At 32.0% G+C, this 18492-nt stretch overlaps 2 protein-coding genes across 4 annotated transcripts; both read right to left on the bottom strand.

The window, feature by feature from the left end:
* Nucleotides 1-3719: 3719 nt before the first annotated feature.
* LOC118048452 (histidine-containing phosphotransfer protein 5) lies at nucleotides 3720-6126 on the bottom strand. The gene is made up of 6 exons (XM_035058140.2): nucleotides 5879-6126; nucleotides 5588-5718; nucleotides 5366-5434; nucleotides 5103-5174; nucleotides 4457-4529; nucleotides 3720-4064 (listed from the first exon to the last, which is right to left on the bottom strand). The coding sequence occupies exons 1-6, from the start codon at nucleotides 5939-5941 to the stop codon at nucleotides 4014-4016; spliced, it is 459 nt and encodes a 152-aa protein (XP_034914031.1). The 5' UTR covers nucleotides 5942-6126; the 3' UTR covers nucleotides 3720-4013.
* Nucleotides 6127-12292: 6166 nt separating this feature from the next.
* Nucleotides 12293-16583, bottom strand: LOC118048451 (auxin transporter-like protein 2). Of its 3 annotated transcripts, none has more exons than XM_073410233.1 (8): nucleotides 15946-16583; nucleotides 15333-15552; nucleotides 15041-15226; nucleotides 14784-14896; nucleotides 14382-14663; nucleotides 13623-13830; nucleotides 13253-13510; nucleotides 12293-12778 (listed from the first exon to the last, which is right to left on the bottom strand). In XM_073410233.1, exons 2-8 carry the CDS (start codon nucleotides 15504-15506, stop codon nucleotides 12551-12553), a joined length of 1449 nt encoding a protein of 482 aa, XP_073266334.1. In that variant the 5' UTR covers nucleotides 15507-15552; nucleotides 15946-16583; the 3' UTR covers nucleotides 12293-12550. The 3 variants fall into 3 exon arrangements, with proteins under 3 accessions (XP_073266334.1, XP_034914029.1, XP_073266333.1); XM_035058138.2 differs by having other exon boundaries at nucleotides 15801-16583; XM_073410232.1 differs by lacking the exon at nucleotides 15946-16583 and adding an exon at nucleotides 15650-15791.
* Nucleotides 16584-18492: the final 1909 nt, after the last annotated feature.

The raw sequence follows: 18492 nt of genomic DNA on the forward strand, positions 1-18492 counted from the left end.
TGCATGATAGATTCATATGTAATCATTTTAAAAAAAAAATGTTAATAGTACCATAAAAAATGCTAATATCATTTAAAAATAATAGCATAATTGAATTATTATTTAAACATTATTCAATCAAATTAAAAAATAATCAAGATTATAAAGTGTGAAAATATAAAAATAAAAAAATAAAAACAATTGAAGGACCAACAAGTTGGGCTCGCACACCTAGCCCAAATTTAAACTCAGGCACACGGACTTAAAAGCCCAAGCTTGCTTTCCTGGTTTTTTTCTTAAAAGGAAAAACCACACGTCGTCCACCCTTATTATTTTCTTAAAAAAAATGGATGACATTTCGCTTATGCATACTATGTCTCATCCACTACTATGTTTTCTAGTCACTAGAGATATCGCACCTGATCAAGAAATCAGGGTTAAAGATTTTGGACTCTAATAACATAGAGGTCAACTATTTTTTCAGATAAAAACATAAGAATAAAAATCCATTGAACCTCTATAACCTTGTTTCTAACAACAAAATATATTTTAATCAATCCAAAAATAAAAAAATCAAATTAAATTAAAAAAACTTTTTAAGTTGTGATATACTTTCTCTAGCATCATCAAAAATGGAAACTACCTCCATCGAGTTCCCCTCTCAAAGATGAATCCATAAACAATAAAATCAAAGTCATTGTTGGTTAAAATCCGACTACTTAAAAGCATAGACTACTTAAAAGCTTTCTCTCTCCTCAAAACTTCTGCTAACTTTTTATCTCCTTTTTCAAGATCAAGGGGTTGTAGCATAAGAAAAGTAAAGTTTGGGGTGTAAACAAAATATCAAAAAAAAGAACCAAATATCATAACATTTAAAATTGAGAGACCAAAGTGTAGATTTATACACCTTGAACAATACACATGGGAAACACGTTGTTAGTTTTTGTCAATATTAATTTTAATCCTTATTGTTTTAATTTGATTTTTCATAATAATTAAAAAACTTTATCATGCAACATCAACACTCAATTTCACCATGGCAAAAAAATTTAATTTGATAGCTTAGAAGCACGTAGAACACAACCTAAAAAGAACAAAAAACAATAAAAGACAAATAAGGCACAACTTTAGAGGACAAAATTGAAAAGAAAAAAGCTCACTAACCAATTGAAAAGAAAAAAAGCTCGATGACTAAACGAAAAGAAATACAAAACTTGAGGGACCAATAAAGGGAATTTGTATATCAAATATGAATAGTGAAATATAAGAGGATGAACCTGGTTTTACAAGGTGAAATCTTATTCTCTTTTACTTTCTTACAAAAAATTTTTTCTGCTCGCGCTATGCTACGAGATGGGTCAATTCTTTTCTAACATAAAAAAAAATATCCAAACAGTGATAACTTAAGTGAACCCGGATTAACTTGACTAGCTCGCTATCCAAGATAACTCTAGATAAAGAAAACAAAAAAAAATAGAAAGTTCAAAGCCCAATAGTCTAATGTCAAAGGAAAAAATTAAAAAAAAAAAAAAAAAAAAAAAAAAAAAAAACCTAAAGTTAAATCGAGCTAATATTTAAAATCAGCAACTCTAGTCATGAGATTAAGATAACCATATGGAAAGACAAAAACAATCTTGAACAAAATTATTAACTAACAAAAAACTAAAAATAGTAATAAAAACAATAATAATCAAATCTTATATAAAAACTAATGAAAGAAAATAGTGAGGGATTTAATAAAAAAAAATAGAATAAAAAAAAAGAAAAAGGATAAAAAAAAAAAGGAATTAAAATAATGAGAACCAAAATTGGATAAAAAAAAAAAATGAAATAAAATACTGAGGGACAAAATTGAAAGATAAAACAAATTAAAAAAAGGATTAAAAAAGTAATTAAAACATGAGAACTAAATCTAGAGAAAAAAACATAAAATAAATAAAATGTTGAGAGGCAAAATAAAAGAAAAAAAACCAAGAAAATGATTAAAAAAAAAAAGCAACAGAGAATGAGTACCATATTTAATATTAAAAACAAAACAATATCAAATGGAAATGGATGAAACTGAAAAAAAAAAAATTCCAAAACAAAGAAAGACCAAGAAAAAAAGGATCATAATTGAATTTTTCTCCATTATCATTTTTTTAATACCATTTTTACTTTTTATCTAAATAAAAAAATCAAGCGATTAGCTAGGGAAAAATCATGTTAACACCCATTGATTTTTTTTTTTTTTTCATTATTTTTTTATCAAACTAATGTAATTTTTACTTCCTACACAGTAAAAAATACAATTGACTTCTATAACCCCAATTATTCAACCTAGCTCGTGACCTGAGACATTACGAGGGTCGCCTCCAGGACCAGGTTTTAAGAGTATGATAAAAAAAATCATCAAATATGATATGAAAATTCAATAAATTAAACAATAAAGGACGAAATTATACAAAAAAGAAAACAATTAATCAAGAAGAGAACTCAAAATAAAAAGAATTGCAAATATAAAAATAAGGATCAAATTCAAAAAAAAAAACAGAGAATTAAAATCAAATGATTAGGGATTAAATTGAAAAATAAAATCCAATCAAAAAAGGATTAAAAACAAAATAAATAGGTATTAAAAAATGAGAATCAAATTTAAGGGAAAAAAAAAACATAAAAATTCAAATATCAATGAATGAAATTAAAAAAACAAATAAATCAAGTTCGTTACATTAAATGATTAAGGATCACTTTGCAAGGGGCCTTTTGAGATGGAGGAGAGAGAAATGAGGGGAGAGGAGAAAAATTAATGCTGAAACTCCTTTATTTCATGGAAGCCAACCCGCATTAACCATAGTGTAGAGGGTGGTGTGATGCTTTGAATACCACCACAGAAGGTTACCTACAGCTAACGGGAGGTGTTACACGCGCCATCCAAAAGGTATGGGTGACTCCTACTTGCTTGCACATGCTCTGCTGCATGCACAAGTTATTTTTTTTCTTTTGAATTTTAGAAAGACCAAAACACCCATAACCCTATGGGATACTTCCAAGAAAACCAAAATTAAAAAACCTAAAATTCCCCTTGACCTTGAGCAAAAAGAAAGTTGACCTCGAGGGTTATATGATAATTATATTATCCAAGAAAAGATGAAAATGAAAAAACATCCCTTAGACATTGGTTGTGTTTTTTTTCCCAGGGTATGAGAGTAATTACACTACAATAAATATGTAAAAATATGATTCTACTCCCATTTGCGTGTTTATTTATTTTTAAATCATCAAAGAGCTTATCAGTCGTTTTACTTTTACTATCATACTTCTATTGTCGTTTTACTTTAACTGTGGAATGCACTGTGAATATTTCATAGTAAAACAGTGATGAGATTTAGTTTTATTTGTAATTGTAATAATATAATACTACAAGTGTGGTGTTCGTGACATTGAACACTGAATTCCTTGAATGAATGATATCTCATTTCAAAGTGTTCAAGAGCGTGTTCATTTTAGAGAATGCATGCAAGGACTTAGCTGCTGATCCATTCACTATTCACTTTCCTGTCACCAGCAAAATCAAGGATGGGATTATGTCTTGTTAATTTTGCTTAGGTACTGAATTTCTTTATACTGTTCCTTACACTTTAGCAATATTCGCTTGGGTTTGGCTTGAGTTTTCCCACCCAGATAAACAGAAACATTTAACATTCGGACAACATTTCTCTGCTAGCAACGATGAGTACTTCCATGGTTGAGCCTGGTGATTAAACTGATGGCAGGATGCCTTTTGCATTGCGAGAAGCATTCCTACTTGTAGTTCATACATTTCCAAGAAAAATACACACTTTGAAAAGCAACTTCTATCACTTTCCTTAAACACACCTAAGAAGGGGCAAAAGTTATATGCTTTGTGGCAGCAGATGTATAAAAGTCAATTAACATACCCCTCTATCATACAAATTTCAAAGAACTCCCAAGTTTCTTGAACTTACGGCTGTATCTGTAACATTAACTTTCACCTTTCTATTTGTGTCGAAAGGAGATTATATCAACATTATTTATTGCATCCCAGGAATTGACCCCCCATTTGCCACAATCTGTCGCTCCAGCTACAGCAGCCAAAAAAGAAGAAAAAATATTGAAAAACATTAACTTAAGATAGAAATTGAAAATGTTAAAACATTCTTATGTTAGGCAAGAGAGCTGCTCAAGCAGTTTTGATCAACCCAAGGAAATTTTTAAGAAAATTCCCTGTGATTCTTTTACAGAACATGATCAGACACTAGAAACTAAATCAAACTAGAGATTTTAAATTGCTGCGGCGGACAACAAAGATGGGCATGCAATAAAATAAGTAATCTTTTTCAAAGCACGTTGAGCAACAAGCAAGTTTTCCCCTGTGGAATACCAGGATAAATAATGTCGTGGGAATTCTCCCTTGGATGATCAGATCCTTCCCAGGAAACTAAAACTAACTTTGACTATAAATTATAAAACTCACCGTGAATAAAGATTGAAGATTGGTCTTCAATTGAGTGTGTTCATGATTCACTTGTTGCAGACATCTCAAACACCTGCACCAACATTCTTGGGTCAATCAAAATCCTCTGCAACTATCATATGACTTGGGTAAGAGCCAAAAAAACAGGATGAACAATACCCAGCAAGATCAACATGACTGCCCTAAAGAACACATTGGCAAATCCCGACTCCAATACTTCACCAGTCAATGATTTTTTTTAACTTCAATGAAACAACAGATGCTTATAGGACTCCTTCCTAATTCTATGATCAATCAAGGAAAGCAGATAGACCATTCCTGAAACGCGAGTATCTCATGAAAGCCTATTAAACTAATTGATTTACTGGTATGGTATCCAAATTCTCGAACTTCATATCCACTACCATCTACCTAAGGTTAACAACTCTGGAATCCAAAGGAACTCTGCTGTCACAGGAAAAAATAAACACAAAAGAAAACTTGAACACGTAAATTCCTTTTGTGACTTTTGATAGATCAAAACATAAACAGTCAAGAATCTTATGATAGACAAACTTTCAAGTGGAACTGGATAAGACTTACAAATTAATATTGATTGAAAGGAAAAAGATACAAATTTGCTATGAAAGTGTGGAAGAGATCTCACCCTTCACGGTTTTGGGCTTCACAAAAAGTTTTGAAGGCAATGCAGACATTTTTAATTCTTGCTGCACCTATGCTGTTAACCATAAAAAGCAATATTATAATTAAATACTATAGAAGACAAAACAATTAAAGTAATAGACATGCACGCAAGTGATTTTGATAGAACAACGACAATTCCATTAAATATAGGTCTCCTCACAAGTGACTAGAGCACAAATGGAGCAATCAAATAACCTATAATGAAATAAGGATGTGAGTAAATACCTGGAGCTACTACCTTTCAGTTGATGGACATGAGAATCCACCTGTTTGAAGTCAACGCCCTGCTGTTCTCTGAAGAGAGAAGAAAAAAAACCTAATAAGTCAATTTTGCAGGCAAACTTGTACTTTCTGCCTGTCCGAAGCAAAGAGCTTTACAGTCAACTAAACAACCGCATGTATCTCTACATAAAACCAAGAAAATGAAGACAAGAAAAACAAACTCACAAGGCTTTGGCCATATTGTTAACAAGCTTTTCACAATCTTCAAAGAAGAGAGACACAACCTCCACCACAAAATCAGGGCTGCTCTCATCTTGCAGCTTTTGCAACTGAGTGAACTGATCGTCCACAAAACCCTTCTCAAAACCAACAAAAAACCTATGTCAAAAACCCTTTAAAACCACTAGAAATTAAAGCCTACAACCCGTTGATTGATTTTCAAGGAAATGAAATATTACCCAAGAAAACGATTTCCCTTGTAAAAAAAAAAAAAAAGAGAGAACACTCAAAACTAACCTCTTGATAGAGAAGGGTAGTGAAATCGGTATACTGTCTCTGCAACTGATTAAGAAGATCCATGGGTCGGGTCGGGTCGGGTTTCAACACTGACAAAGTGATTAAATGAGAGGGGGGGCAAAGGGACAGGTTTTAATGGCTGCATACTGGGAGCAGCACTATATCAAGCGTAACGGAAAATTGGGCTAAAATAGCAAGTAGGAAAGCATGAATTATATTTGGAAATATTAAGGTTATAAAGGAAACTAACTAATGACTTATCATAAGTGGGCAAATTACCAATTACATTACACAGGATTCTCTAATATAATAGAAGTAGGAATTCTTCATCATCATCAATGAGATAAAATCATATAAAACTTCTTTAAATTATTATTATTATTATTATTATCATCATCATCATTATTATCATCATTAAAATTAACACAGCCTAACCATATAATATCAAAACTTAAATATAATTTTAAGAACTAGGTAAAAATTTTTGAAAATTAGCATTTTTTTATTGGTTACACTATTAGTGCAACTTATTAATTTTAATTGGTTACTTCTAACCAACCAATCTAAAGCTAATGTTATTTTTCTCCTCTAATTTCTCTCTTTCACTTTGTCCTTAGTAACCTCTCTTTCTCTTCACTGCAAGTTTTTCCTTGTGTCCTTGTCTTCTAGCCCTCTTTTCTCCACTCAACACTAACACTCACGCTCCAATAACTCTCATTTAAAAATTTTACGTTAACACTCCATCTCACTCTTAATTTTATAGAATTTATTATGATTTGATGATTATGATGGGATTTTATTTTCTTATATATGTTAGGGTTTAGTTGAATTTATATTAATGAGGTATAAATTATGTCAATTATGTGTAAATTACATTAATTGAGTTTATAAAGTATAAATTAAATGAATTGCATTTTATGTGATTTGTGCGGCTTGTTGAATTTGTGAGAATCGGTGTAAATTGATTAATTAGATTTTTTTTAAAATCAATTAGGGTTTATATGAATTATGAAATTTTTTTGCAATTTTTTTTAATTTTGTTGAGAATTTGTTGATTTTAAAATAATTTGTGATAATTATTGAATTTTATTAAATTATATAAGTTTTTTTTTTGTAATCGGAGAGAATCAAATGGTGTTTGAGATTGTTATGGTTCAAATAATTATAAATTAAATTAAATAATTATTGTTTGAGATTGTTGTGACATTGTTATATCATTATAGTAATACTATTGTTGAATAGTAAATAGTCGTATTGTTGCTAGATTAGACATTTCACTACATTAAAGGAAGTAATATTGTTCTTAGGGCTAGTCATTGGCCAAACCAAAACAAATCATATGTGGAGGCACGGGTAAAATTATAATGAAATTTAATTTAATATTAATTTAAGGATGCAAGCTTGGAACATCCAATTTGTTATGTTGTTATACCTATTTCTTAAAACATTAGTTTGGCGTCTATGATTAGGTTGATAAATTAAGATATATAGAGTTCTACTTGAATAGTAAACTTAAACAAGTATACTCCTCTTATAATATTGAGTATACTTAGGTCCCACATTATAATCAAATTACTATACAAGCATTATAATATGTTGGTCGTTTAGTGGCACAATCAATCTAACATTGATACTTAAAATTAAAGAGAAGAAAGATTTAAAATTTTAAAAAGTATAAAGCATTTGTTAAGAAAAAAGGTTGACATTCTAATAAGTGTACTTAAGGCATATCATGATGGAGAGTATAACTAACATAAATTCTCAATTTTTTTTATGCAATTCATGGAATTAAGATGCAACTTATACACCATAACAAAATAGTGTTTGTAAAAGGAAGAATTACAATGATTGATGTGAGAAAAAAGCTATACTATAAGGAAAAAAAGAAGAAGAAGAAGAAGAAGAAGAACAAGGAGAAATTACAATACAATTTTAAGAAGAAATTACATGCTGAATACATTTTTTTTCTATTTTTTTATTACATATAAATATATATTAATTTAGATCAATTTTGTTTTCATATAAAACAAGATAACAGATATGTGTATCATATTAGAAAAAATAGAAATTGAGAAAGTTAAATAAGTAGAATTGAAGTGAGGTACTGAAATAGAAATACTAGATAGTTGGTCTGTGCTTCGCCACGAGCTAGGATAATTTTTCTTGCAATGTAAAAAACAATGCTCAAGTGTTGTCAGTATATTTCAAAAAAAAATCTGCAACTTGACATCATAGAAAAAGAATTGAAAAAATAAAGATTAGAATGAAAATTTAGAATGATGAAATTAAAAAAAATAAAAAAAAAATTCTTGAAAAAAAAAAAGCACCAATAAAATCGAGAGAGATTATCGAAACTTGGGTCACCCAGACAAATCTTTTACCTAGATCACAAAATAAAGATAAATTTATTGAAATTAAAACTAAAGAAAATAACGAAGTTTTTTTTTCAAAATGAACAACTTCAAGGAAAGAAAATGATGTCAACTCATGTTAACTTTTCAAACTCATGATCCTAGTTAGTGACTAAATTAAAAACATCACATCTGGAAAGCCATTATTTTAAAACTTTTCACTTGACAAGTTGACTTGTGACTCATATGACTAGTGGCTTAAACCAAGCTGGATTTCAAAATAAATTTAGGGAGAATTGATCCAATGTAAGGGTAAAAGACCTGGATTGACCCATGTCCTAGTTAACCTGGGGCAAATCTAGTAAAACCCCCTTGACTATTTTCCTCTTTTTAAATTTTTTTTTTATCATTTTACTTTTTTATAAAAACAAAAGGATTTGAAAAACTTGGGTTCACTTGCGTCAACCCACTAGAATCGTGACCCAGTATTTGTCATGAATTAACTATTGGGTAGTGCATAAAAACAATAGAAAAAACCAAGGAGATCAAAACCCAATAAATCAAATGTCTAATGATAAAATAAAAAGAAATTCAAGGATAAATAAATAGTAATTAAGAGAATAAAGACCTCATTCAAAAAGAAAAAAAAAACCTAAAATTTTGAATTAAAGGACAAAATTAAAAAACAAATTAACAAATGAATCCAAAAAATAATTAAAAATCAAGAGAATGAGGACCAAATTAAAAAAAAAAGTAAAAAATCAAGATTATAGATCTAAGAATGAAATTGAAAAACAAATTAAAATTTGATAAAAGAACTAAGAATCAAAATTAAATATTAATGGTTAAACCTTAAATATCATCAAACATTGAATTGAAGAGAAAAATTAAATACACAAACGAACCTAAAACAAAAATAAAAATCAAAAGGATGAGAACAAATATTAAAGAATTAAAAATAAAATCATGGATCCAAGGATGAAATTGAAAATAAATTAAAATTTGATAAAAGAGACAAGAATTTAAATTGAAAATTAAAACATTTAGGGTCATACCCGAAACATCATAAAATAAAAGAACAAATTTGATATAAAAACAAAATGCTAATAGATGAAAAATTGAAAAAATAAATAACCGAAATTTGATACAATTAAAAGAATGAGGACCAAATATTATAAAATTAACAAATAATACAATCTTCTAATTTTTTACAATAACATGTTTATCAAGGTTAATGAGAGAGAGAAGAGAAGATGGGGGAAAAAAAAACTTCATCGAAGCTCCACTGTGCATGGGAAGGTTGCACACACCTCACTACCATTAAAAGGGCGGCAGCGATAAGCATCAAACGCTGCCCTGAAATGTGGTGTTTGCCCAACGAAAGAAGTTGATATATCAATGACTTTCTTGTTTTTTTTTTTTAATTCAATTTATACAAATACTAAAATGCCTATGACCTCATACAATATTACCAAAAAAATATATAATAAAAAGATCAAAAAACCTCTCAATCTTAGACATAGATTATTTGACTCAAATAACGCCTTAGTAATTACACTATGTCTAAAGAATAAAAAATTGAACACACCCTTGCCTTTATAGTTAAGAAAAATAAATTTTTTAGAGTATTTCATACATTATATTGTGCAAATAAAAGGTTAAAAGACTTCTTTACTCTCATTTAATCTTGAAATAACAAATATGTCTCATGTAAAGATACAATATTACCCTTTATTACATACAGTAAGATTTAAATATTCAAGAGCAAAACAGTAATTTTACAGTTAAAATCTACCGTGAGTATATGCACAGTGAAAATTTTCACTGAGTTTTTTTTTAAAGGTTCTGTTATAAAAGGACTAAAGGTTTAGGTATAAAACTATAAATATACCTTTTCCTCTTGAATGCAATTGCATCAAGGTTCAAGGCTCCAAGCACCAGCCTGGCCCATGTATACATGATTTCTTATTTCCAACTTTCTAAGCCTAGTTTGATGTAACTGGTGACTGGTGATTTATCGAGTCCAGACAGAGTTTTGGGCTGGCCTGTAATTTCATACAGTCTTGAAATATTCCTTCTAATGGTCTCTAGAGGCATTTGGAGGTAAATTTTCTTGATCTCTCAAAAACCTAAAAGCATTAAAAAAAGGCAAGGAACCGACGTGGAACTGAATGTTTGATAAGATCACCATAATCCCAGATTTCGTTTATGTTCGAAATCGAAAAATAAAAATAGAATTAAAAGTATCTGCTACAAATTACCGCACAGAGGGAAAAAAAAAGACTTTGAAATCTGAATTCCATTTATATTGCTGGGATCAACGTCGTTTTAGATATTTAAAAAATCATTTAGAGTAACATGTTCCTATTCTTTAAAACCATAATTTATAATCTATACCCTGTTATGATGCTTATTTCCACATGCATGTGTGCCCGCTCTTCGAACAAAAGAGCTATCCTGCTAGCTGCAGCACCTGATCTTATGTTCATCTGCCATGATTTGTGTTCTGTAAGTGCTTTCTTCACCACGATGCTTATTTCTCAAGTGTTCTTGTGTATTAGAATATAGAAAAGAGTGTCATCAACTTGCAAGTTTCTTGCAAGTGCAGATTCTGACAGTGGGGACCTCGTCAACTAGATTGATGCAACTTCTTGTAACGGTAACTGTAAGAATCTTGGCAACATTAATCTCTGTTGTATATTATATTAACAGAAGCTTCCTTGTTGAGGAAGACTAAGCTTTTTGATGGAATCAAGAAAGGAGTATATTGTTCTAATGATAATAATGATAACTATATTCCTGCAATAACAATTGGGAATATATTTGTTTGCAAGTCTCCAATGAATTCAGTGATGATGAACACATCTCAAGCTATGAACAAAAGTATATGTCACAAAACTGAATCTTTGGCTCAATAATTTTGATGCTGTACGGGGTCCCTTGTTGAGTCAAATATCGCACAATTTTTTTTCCCAAGTTGGAAGTGATAGCACATGCCCATCAATCCCAATTATGAAGGAATCACAAGACTAATCTTACTAAGTGATCGATTTCATTTCGCTGTCTTTATCTTCCTAACTAGTTTAGAGGATGTTGTGAATGTTGTAGTAATTATTTTTTAATGTTTTAAAATAATATTTTTTTATTTTTAAAAATTATTTTTAACAATAAGAAGACATAAAAGAAATAATTATAAAAATCAAAATTGAAAAACTACACATTTGATATCAAACATCAATTGTTGTATATGGATCGGATAACCAACCATTTCTCTTGGGAAAATTCTAAAATACTAATTTCCTTGCAAAAATCCAATCCCTTTACCTCGTATAAACTGTTTGTCCCTAATATAATCTTCCTTTTTTTTTCTTTTCTTTTCAAAATACTCAATGGATTTAATTTATTAGAACTATTATCAGAATCAATCATGAATTGGAATATTCGGTTTCAACAAATACAATTCCTTTGATTTTTTTTCTTTTTTTACTACAAATATCCGCATCTAAGATGACTTCTTAACTCTAAAGAGAAGGTTAGCATTACCAACTAAATTGATAAAATGGTTGAAGTCCAAGAGTCTAACCGAAGGGAGAAATTAAGCTACGTGATCTTACCAAACCTGATTGCCATAAGCCCAGCTATGACGTGTAAGATCTTGACTAATGACTAACAAGAACTAAAGGAAAGCTTAGGCAAATCGTGGCGTAGATGACGATTAAAGAAAAATTAAAGAGCTTGCAGTAGCCATCATTCAGCACTGTTAAAGGAGGAGACATTAACACACTTTTTGTTTAACTTAAAGAAACAGCAAGACGACACCGTGCTGCTGCTGGGTGCATGTGAAAGCGTAAAAAAAATATTTATTAGAGGGAGGCCTCGTACTTGTAAGCTTGATTAATGGGAAATCAATTATGGGTTTTGATTAATCAACCAAGAAAAGCATGTACGGTAAGGTTCGTGTATGACTTCACATGTGAATTTAAGAAGAAAATATTTAGGAGGAAAGACTGGCACGTGACAAACACATGAGCCAACGGGCAACCCATGTGGATGTGGGAAAAAATAGAAGAAAACTAACATATATTTATATGATTTAATTAACTAGCCTATGCCTTTAAGGGGCAAAGGAATCATCAGAATCCATCACACAATTTTATCAACTAATTGAAGTAAACCAAAAGGAAAAAAAAGAAGCAAAACGCAGCACAACATCACATGTAGGAGAGATATTACTACTTCCCCTTTGTATGATACAAAATATGAAGAGAGAGAGAGAAAAAACAGAAAATATTCTTTTCTTAAGCTGAATCTCGTGGCTCACTCAGCGATGGTGTGGCGGTGCTGCTGCCGCTGCTAGAGGTGGTGGTGGCTTGCATTGATAGCACTTGGCAAAGAGCCCAAATGTGTCTACTTGCCTAACAAAGTTTGTCATGCTAGCCCATCCACCGAACCCAAAACCAACCACCAGCACCCACACCACCACGAAGGCGTTTATGACATACATGGCTGTCCAGCTTGGCATAAAGGGCGGCGGCTTTTCTGCAGCATTCTGCAAGAGAAAACCCATGTCAAACAAATTAGCAACTGGTGAAGTTAGGCCAACTAGATTTGTTGACGAGTGTTTCCCTTTTCTTTTTTTACCGACAAAAATATGTAACTTCGGCCTATAATTGAAGGGAGGGAGGGAAGGTCAGGTCAGCCAGCTCATTTGGAACAGAGCACAACACACCAACTGTAGAATATAACTAAATGAAAACGACATGCCACCCATTCAATTCTTCTCGTAATATTTCCAAATCCAAGCCTTGAATGCTCTCTTGTACATTTCCTGCACCCTCTCTCCCTTCTCTCTCTCTCTCTCCAGTCTCCACTCAGTTGGGACGCTGTCACCGTCGAATTTGGGATTCCCCATCAAAACGCGGAGTGTCCACTCACTCTACTATGACCAAAACACCCCTAAAAGATGAAGGTAATTGCAACTTTCTATCAGCTAAAAAACGACAAGAAGCAGCAGCATTTTTACCTGTCTAGCAGAGGCTTTTCTGTAAGTGAGCATGTGGGCTAAAGATGGGATGATGTAAACCGTGAAGCTAACCAGAAGAGCACCAACGGCTGAGTTGATAGGTCCAAAGAAAGGGAAGATTATAGCTAAAAACCATATCGGAACCACCACCGGTAGCCTTGCAAGTGCCCTCAAGCAAATGCTCCTTGTGTCGTGCATCCCTATTACCTTCTCCCACACAAAGTACAATGGCGTACACGCAAACCCAAATGTGATGAACTGCGCCATTCAACAAGAGCAAACTCTCAGTCAAATTCCATTAAAAAGCACAATATCGATTCTTTCAGGGGCAATCAAGTAGTCCGATCAACGCAGCCAGAATTAAACAGACCTGGTGGATAAGCATGAGGATAACGGCGGCATCACGGAATCCATTCCTGGGGAGGAGAGAAAAGGCATTGGCGTGGTTGAGGAGCTCGTCACCAAAGGCCCAATAGACGGCGGAAGCTGACGGAATTGTCAGTGTGAACACGTAGAGAGTAGCTAGCAAGTAAATACACTTGAACTTTTGCGGCTTCCACATGGCATGCATAATTTCCCTGTAAAATTAAAGTGTGATCAATTCCACATTTAATATAATGATATTAAAAACTAATTATATATATATATATATATATATATAAAACTACCTAATTCCGATAACAACCATAGCTGGCAACAGTAATTAAGCTTCTACAAGCTATTTACACATGTATACTGTTAAATGACTCAATTGGCCTCATGTAAACAGCATTGGATTCTCATTCTCTAGTTTCCTGCGACGTTCCAATAAGTGAATCGATAAGCTTTTGAGCCCATTCATGATTAGGAAACTATGCGAAAGCTAGGCTAGGTAAAGACAAAATATGAGGAGATTAAAGGGTCAGGAGCACAGTGAAACAAGAGCAGAGGACCATTTTACTGTTCATTTAAATTCTCTTCTTGAGAAATGGAAAGGGAACAAAAAATAAAAATTGCATGATTTTGTCTGTGGGTCTCGAACCCAACATTACCGGCAAAAGCTGCAAACAGAAGCCGTGTAGATACTAGACACGAAGGAAAGCAGAGGAGGATAATATAATCTTTTAAGAAGAAATCGAAAAAAGCTTACACAGTGACAGCATGACCACCAAAGGTGTAGAGGATGTTGGTGGCTCCGGTGAAGTAAAGCACTAACTTTGTAGGAGCAGAATGTTTCACTCCTTCACCTTGGCCATGAACAAAAGCTGCTATGGCCAAATACCAGGCAGTGTATGTGGTCATACCAAGACCAAGAAAAGACCATAGACGGTAGTTGTGAAAAGAGGGTATGAAAACTGTGGTGGCGCAACAAGCTCCAAATATGTAAGTCCAAGTCCTCTTGTCCAAGTGGTCATTGATATAGTAAATATTACTGTTCTCGTCGAGAAAAAAACAAGAAACAGTTAAAAATCAAACAAGAAAGACATCATACTCTCTTTTTATTCTATTTCTAATTGAAGACGAAAATAGAAAACCATCGTGAAGGTCTTACCTTGCACAAGCAATAAGTTGAATTACAGATCCAAAGAGTAAGAAAGTACAGTTGAAAGCAAGTCCTACTGCCTTCCAGTATGGACCCAGTAACCCATCAAGCACTTCAAACCACTGAAATCCAGAAAAGCAATCTTTTTCTTAATTACATTAAATACAAAATTAAAAGAGGGTTTAACTTGTTACTGTAATTCAAGATATTCTGGCATTGAAGATTAGTATTGGTGGCGGCGGCGGTTTTGAGAAGCAAAAACAAACCTGAATGACATGGTTCTTGAAGTTAACGTTCTCTTTCTCCTTTCTGCTTCTGTACTCAATGTAAAGCACACTTATAAGGTAAGCTGTCCAGCTTCCTAAGAGTCCATAGAATATCTGAAGCAATATCCCTGAGAGCATACCAAGCTGAGAGAAAGAGTAAGGTAGTGTCAACAGCACTTGTGCCACCTGTAACAGAAATCATCAAAGTTAATTACTTCTTTTTTTGCAACGAGAAATCATGGAACCAAAAAATGTGGAGCTTCTTGAAAATGGATTTAGAGGGATACAGTACTTGATTAGAAGAACAGCTGAACCAGGCATCCCAGGCAGAACCACCATGCCAAAGAACACTCTTGACACTAAAAATGGAGTGGTTCTCTTCTTTCTCTTCTTCTTTGCCCTCGTGTTGATCTGTCTCGCTATAGTTGGAGACTATTGCTTCTTCTGCTTGCTTCTGAGACAACATTGTCTTCGTCTTTTTTAACTAAAAGCAACGTCTAAATCCGGTAAATCTGAAACATATAAAAGACAGAAAATGAGACAAAATACATACTGCATAATGAAAAATAACGCAACCCCAGAAAACGAAAGCCAACAAGACTCTCCCACCTCTCAGATCCAAATAAAATCACCAAACTCCCTCTTCCAAACCTTTTAAGAAAACAGTGAAGTCACTTACAGTCTCCACCCCCACATAAACAAAGAGAACAGAGTTTTGAACTTATTGTTTTCCATGAATACCTCCACTTTCAAAACTAACCTTGTTTTTAAAATGTCTCTTTCGAGTTGGGAGAAAAGAAAGAAGAATCCCTCTCCTCTAATGACCCGAAAATGACTTGTTGATATGTATTCGAACCCTCCCTAGCTGTTATGCCCTTCGCTTGACTTTGATTTGTCACCTTTACCTGGTTTTCAGAATGGAAAGCAACCAACAAGCACGCAGGCAGAAGGGAGGTACAGCCACGGTTGTGAGAGTTTTTAAGATTTCTCTGCGTTCCAGGACCCAGACTTAAATACCTGCTGCCTGAGCATCCCAAGAAAAAAAAAATCTCCAGCTACGGATCTCTTTAGTAAAAGCTCCACTTTAATGCGCCACCAATCTGAATAGACAAAAGGAGCAGAGCCGAACTTCAAAGACGGCGAGACCTCAAAAGCAGGAAAAGGATGCACTCATAATAATCAATGGTTTTTGCAGATGATGAAGAAAAAGACCCTTTCTACTCCAATCCTATTCTCACTTAACAACCAAAATATAAATGCTCTCGCTCACTGCTCCAAGCCTGAACTATAGTACTGCGTGCTTGCTACTGCTCTAGCTGTTTACTGTTTAGTTTTATTTATATAAAAAATGGCTTTGAAATTCCTCACTTTAACTCTTTAAAAAAAAGGTGGAAATGAACCCCAAAATCCCTTGTTGTATTCCAATTCCACTCTTAATTCGATTCTTTGTCAGTCTTCGTTTTGGTGTCTGTGTGTGAGAGAAGAGAATTTAGAGATCTAGGCGATGGGGACTTCGTTCTCATCACTTGCCAAGGACTGAACCTCCATGGACCTTCCTTTTTATAAGCACCCCAAAATCAAAATTAAGTCCATTTTTTTTTTTTTCTTTACTTTATATTAAAGTTACTACTACTATATACCACTAGCATTAACATTGCAGGGCTATAGTTTCTAGCCTAAGAACCTGTTTCCCAGCCTTTCATTTTTTCAAGGGTTATTTATATTTTTCGAACCTGTTTTGTAGCACACTGAAAAAACAAGTAATATTATAATGCTAAAAAGAATAGTATTATTTTATTAGTTATTTTCTAGAGTTTATTTTTTAAAAATAAAAATATATAACTAGAAAAGATAAATTAGGGATATCATCTCTTCTTTATATATATTTTTTTCAAAATAAATCCTAATAAATAATTAATAGAATCCTAATGAGGCCATTTCACATTGTGTTTTAATTAACATGCTTTTTAGAAATATTTTCAGTATAAAAGAACATTAAATTTCAATAATTTTAACATAATGATGTTTAAAATTAAAAAAATATTTTAATATATTTTTAAATAAAAAATATTTTTTTAAAAACATTTTGCATCGTAATATCACATATATGTAACATTTGGATAAAAGATATTGTTTACTGAGGTGGTGCTTAACCCCGTGTTGCAATAAAAGTTTTCAAAAATTTTGAAGTTTTTTTTTTTCTTGTTGTAAATTATTTTTTTATATGTTTTTTTTTTAATTTTTTTGATGTATTTATATAAAAATAAATTTTAAAAATAAAAAATATAATATTTTTATATTTTCAAGTAAAAACCAACCAAAGTGTACAAACACCTAAGCTCAGATCCACTAATTCCATGCATTTTATTTCCCAATCAATTCCATTTTCCACTTTTTTAAAAATTCATTTATTGAACTGAAAAAGGATTATTAAATGTTAATTAATCGAGCTCCATCAAACTTCTTCCCTGTCCCCCAGATCAATACTCATGTTATATAGATACATGATTTCTATTCCTTCCACCTTTAGAGTGATTGTTTTATATAATCCTCTTTTCTTGATTAGTAAGCTATGGAATGAGAGATTGCTATCAATTATGAGTTGTTTGTGAAGCAATTTTTTTTAAGTTAGACCCTATTTATTTTTACATTTTAAAAATATATTTAAAAAAAATTAATTTTTTTTTTAATTTTTTCTTTGTTTTTAATTAATATTTTTTTTAATGTTTTCGAATCATTTTAATGTACTGATATTAAAAATAATTTTTAAAAATAAAAAAAATTATTTTAATACATTTTTAAATAAAATATACTTTAAAAAACATCCACAATTACAATATCTAATAAATCAAAATCAAAACTGAAATGTATTCAGATTGACTGAATCTTGGGTCAAGTCACTATACCGGACAGATTTTGTAACTATGATAATCTGAAAGGGAGAGATAAATGTTAGTTTTTACGTGAAAGACTACCAAGACAACATGCAATTACTCACACCAAAGTAATATGAAATTGGCGCAGCCGCAACCGCACGATTATGATTCCTTGTAACTAGAGGTGGCTCAAGCCGATCCACGATGACCCGCAAAAATAGTTTGGGCACGCCTTAAAAGAAAAACACGCGCGCAATGAACCACTCTAACCCTACTTGCCGCCGGCTCATCATAGGCGACATGCCTTTTTATTCAACGGCTCAGGGTGGCCCATCATAGCCGGCTGGATCTATCCTTAACCACTGTTGTATTTCTTAATAATTCAGCTTTTTGTTTTTGTCAGAAAAAATAATTTACAGAACCTTTTCTCGCCTAAAAGAAATATTGTTTTTCTTATCATAGTTTTTTTTTATTTTTTTTCTGAATATCTTTTTGAAGTTTTACGCTTTATTGATGGACCCATAAATTAAGGAACTTCTTCCTTTACTTAATGAGAAAACAATTATTTATTTATTT

This window comes from Populus alba, chromosome 6, assembly GCF_005239225.2.
Source record: "Populus alba chromosome 6, ASM523922v2, whole genome shotgun sequence".
Classification (NCBI taxonomy): domain Eukaryota; kingdom Viridiplantae; phylum Streptophyta; class Magnoliopsida; order Malpighiales; family Salicaceae; genus Populus; species Populus alba.

Bases quoted from the DNA above. Each gene is read 5' to 3' on its own strand.
- LOC118048452 (XM_035058140.2), bottom strand. From the start codon at position 5,941: ATGGATCTTCTTAATCAGTTGCAGAGACAGTATACCGATTTCACTACC. The intron at 5,719-5,878 runs GTTAGTTTTGAG...GGTTTTGAGAAG, and splicing joins CTACCCTTCTCTATCAAGAG to GGTTTTGTGGACGATCAGTT. The intron at 5,175-5,365 runs GTATTTACTCAC...TATGGTTAACAG, and splicing joins CTGAAAGGTAGTAGCTCCAG to CATAGGTGCAGCAAGAATTA.
- LOC118048451 (XM_073410233.1), bottom strand. From the start codon at position 15,506: ATGTTGTCTCAGAAGCAAGCAGAAGAAGCAATAGTCTCCAACTATAGC. The intron at 15,227-15,332 runs GTACTGTATCCC...TTTCTGTTACAG, and splicing joins TCAGCTGTTCTTCTAATCAA to GTGGCACAAGTGCTGTTGAC. The intron at 14,664-14,783 runs GTAAGACCTTCA...CGACGAGAACAG, and splicing joins CAACTTATTGCTTGTGCAAG to TAATATTTACTATATCAATG.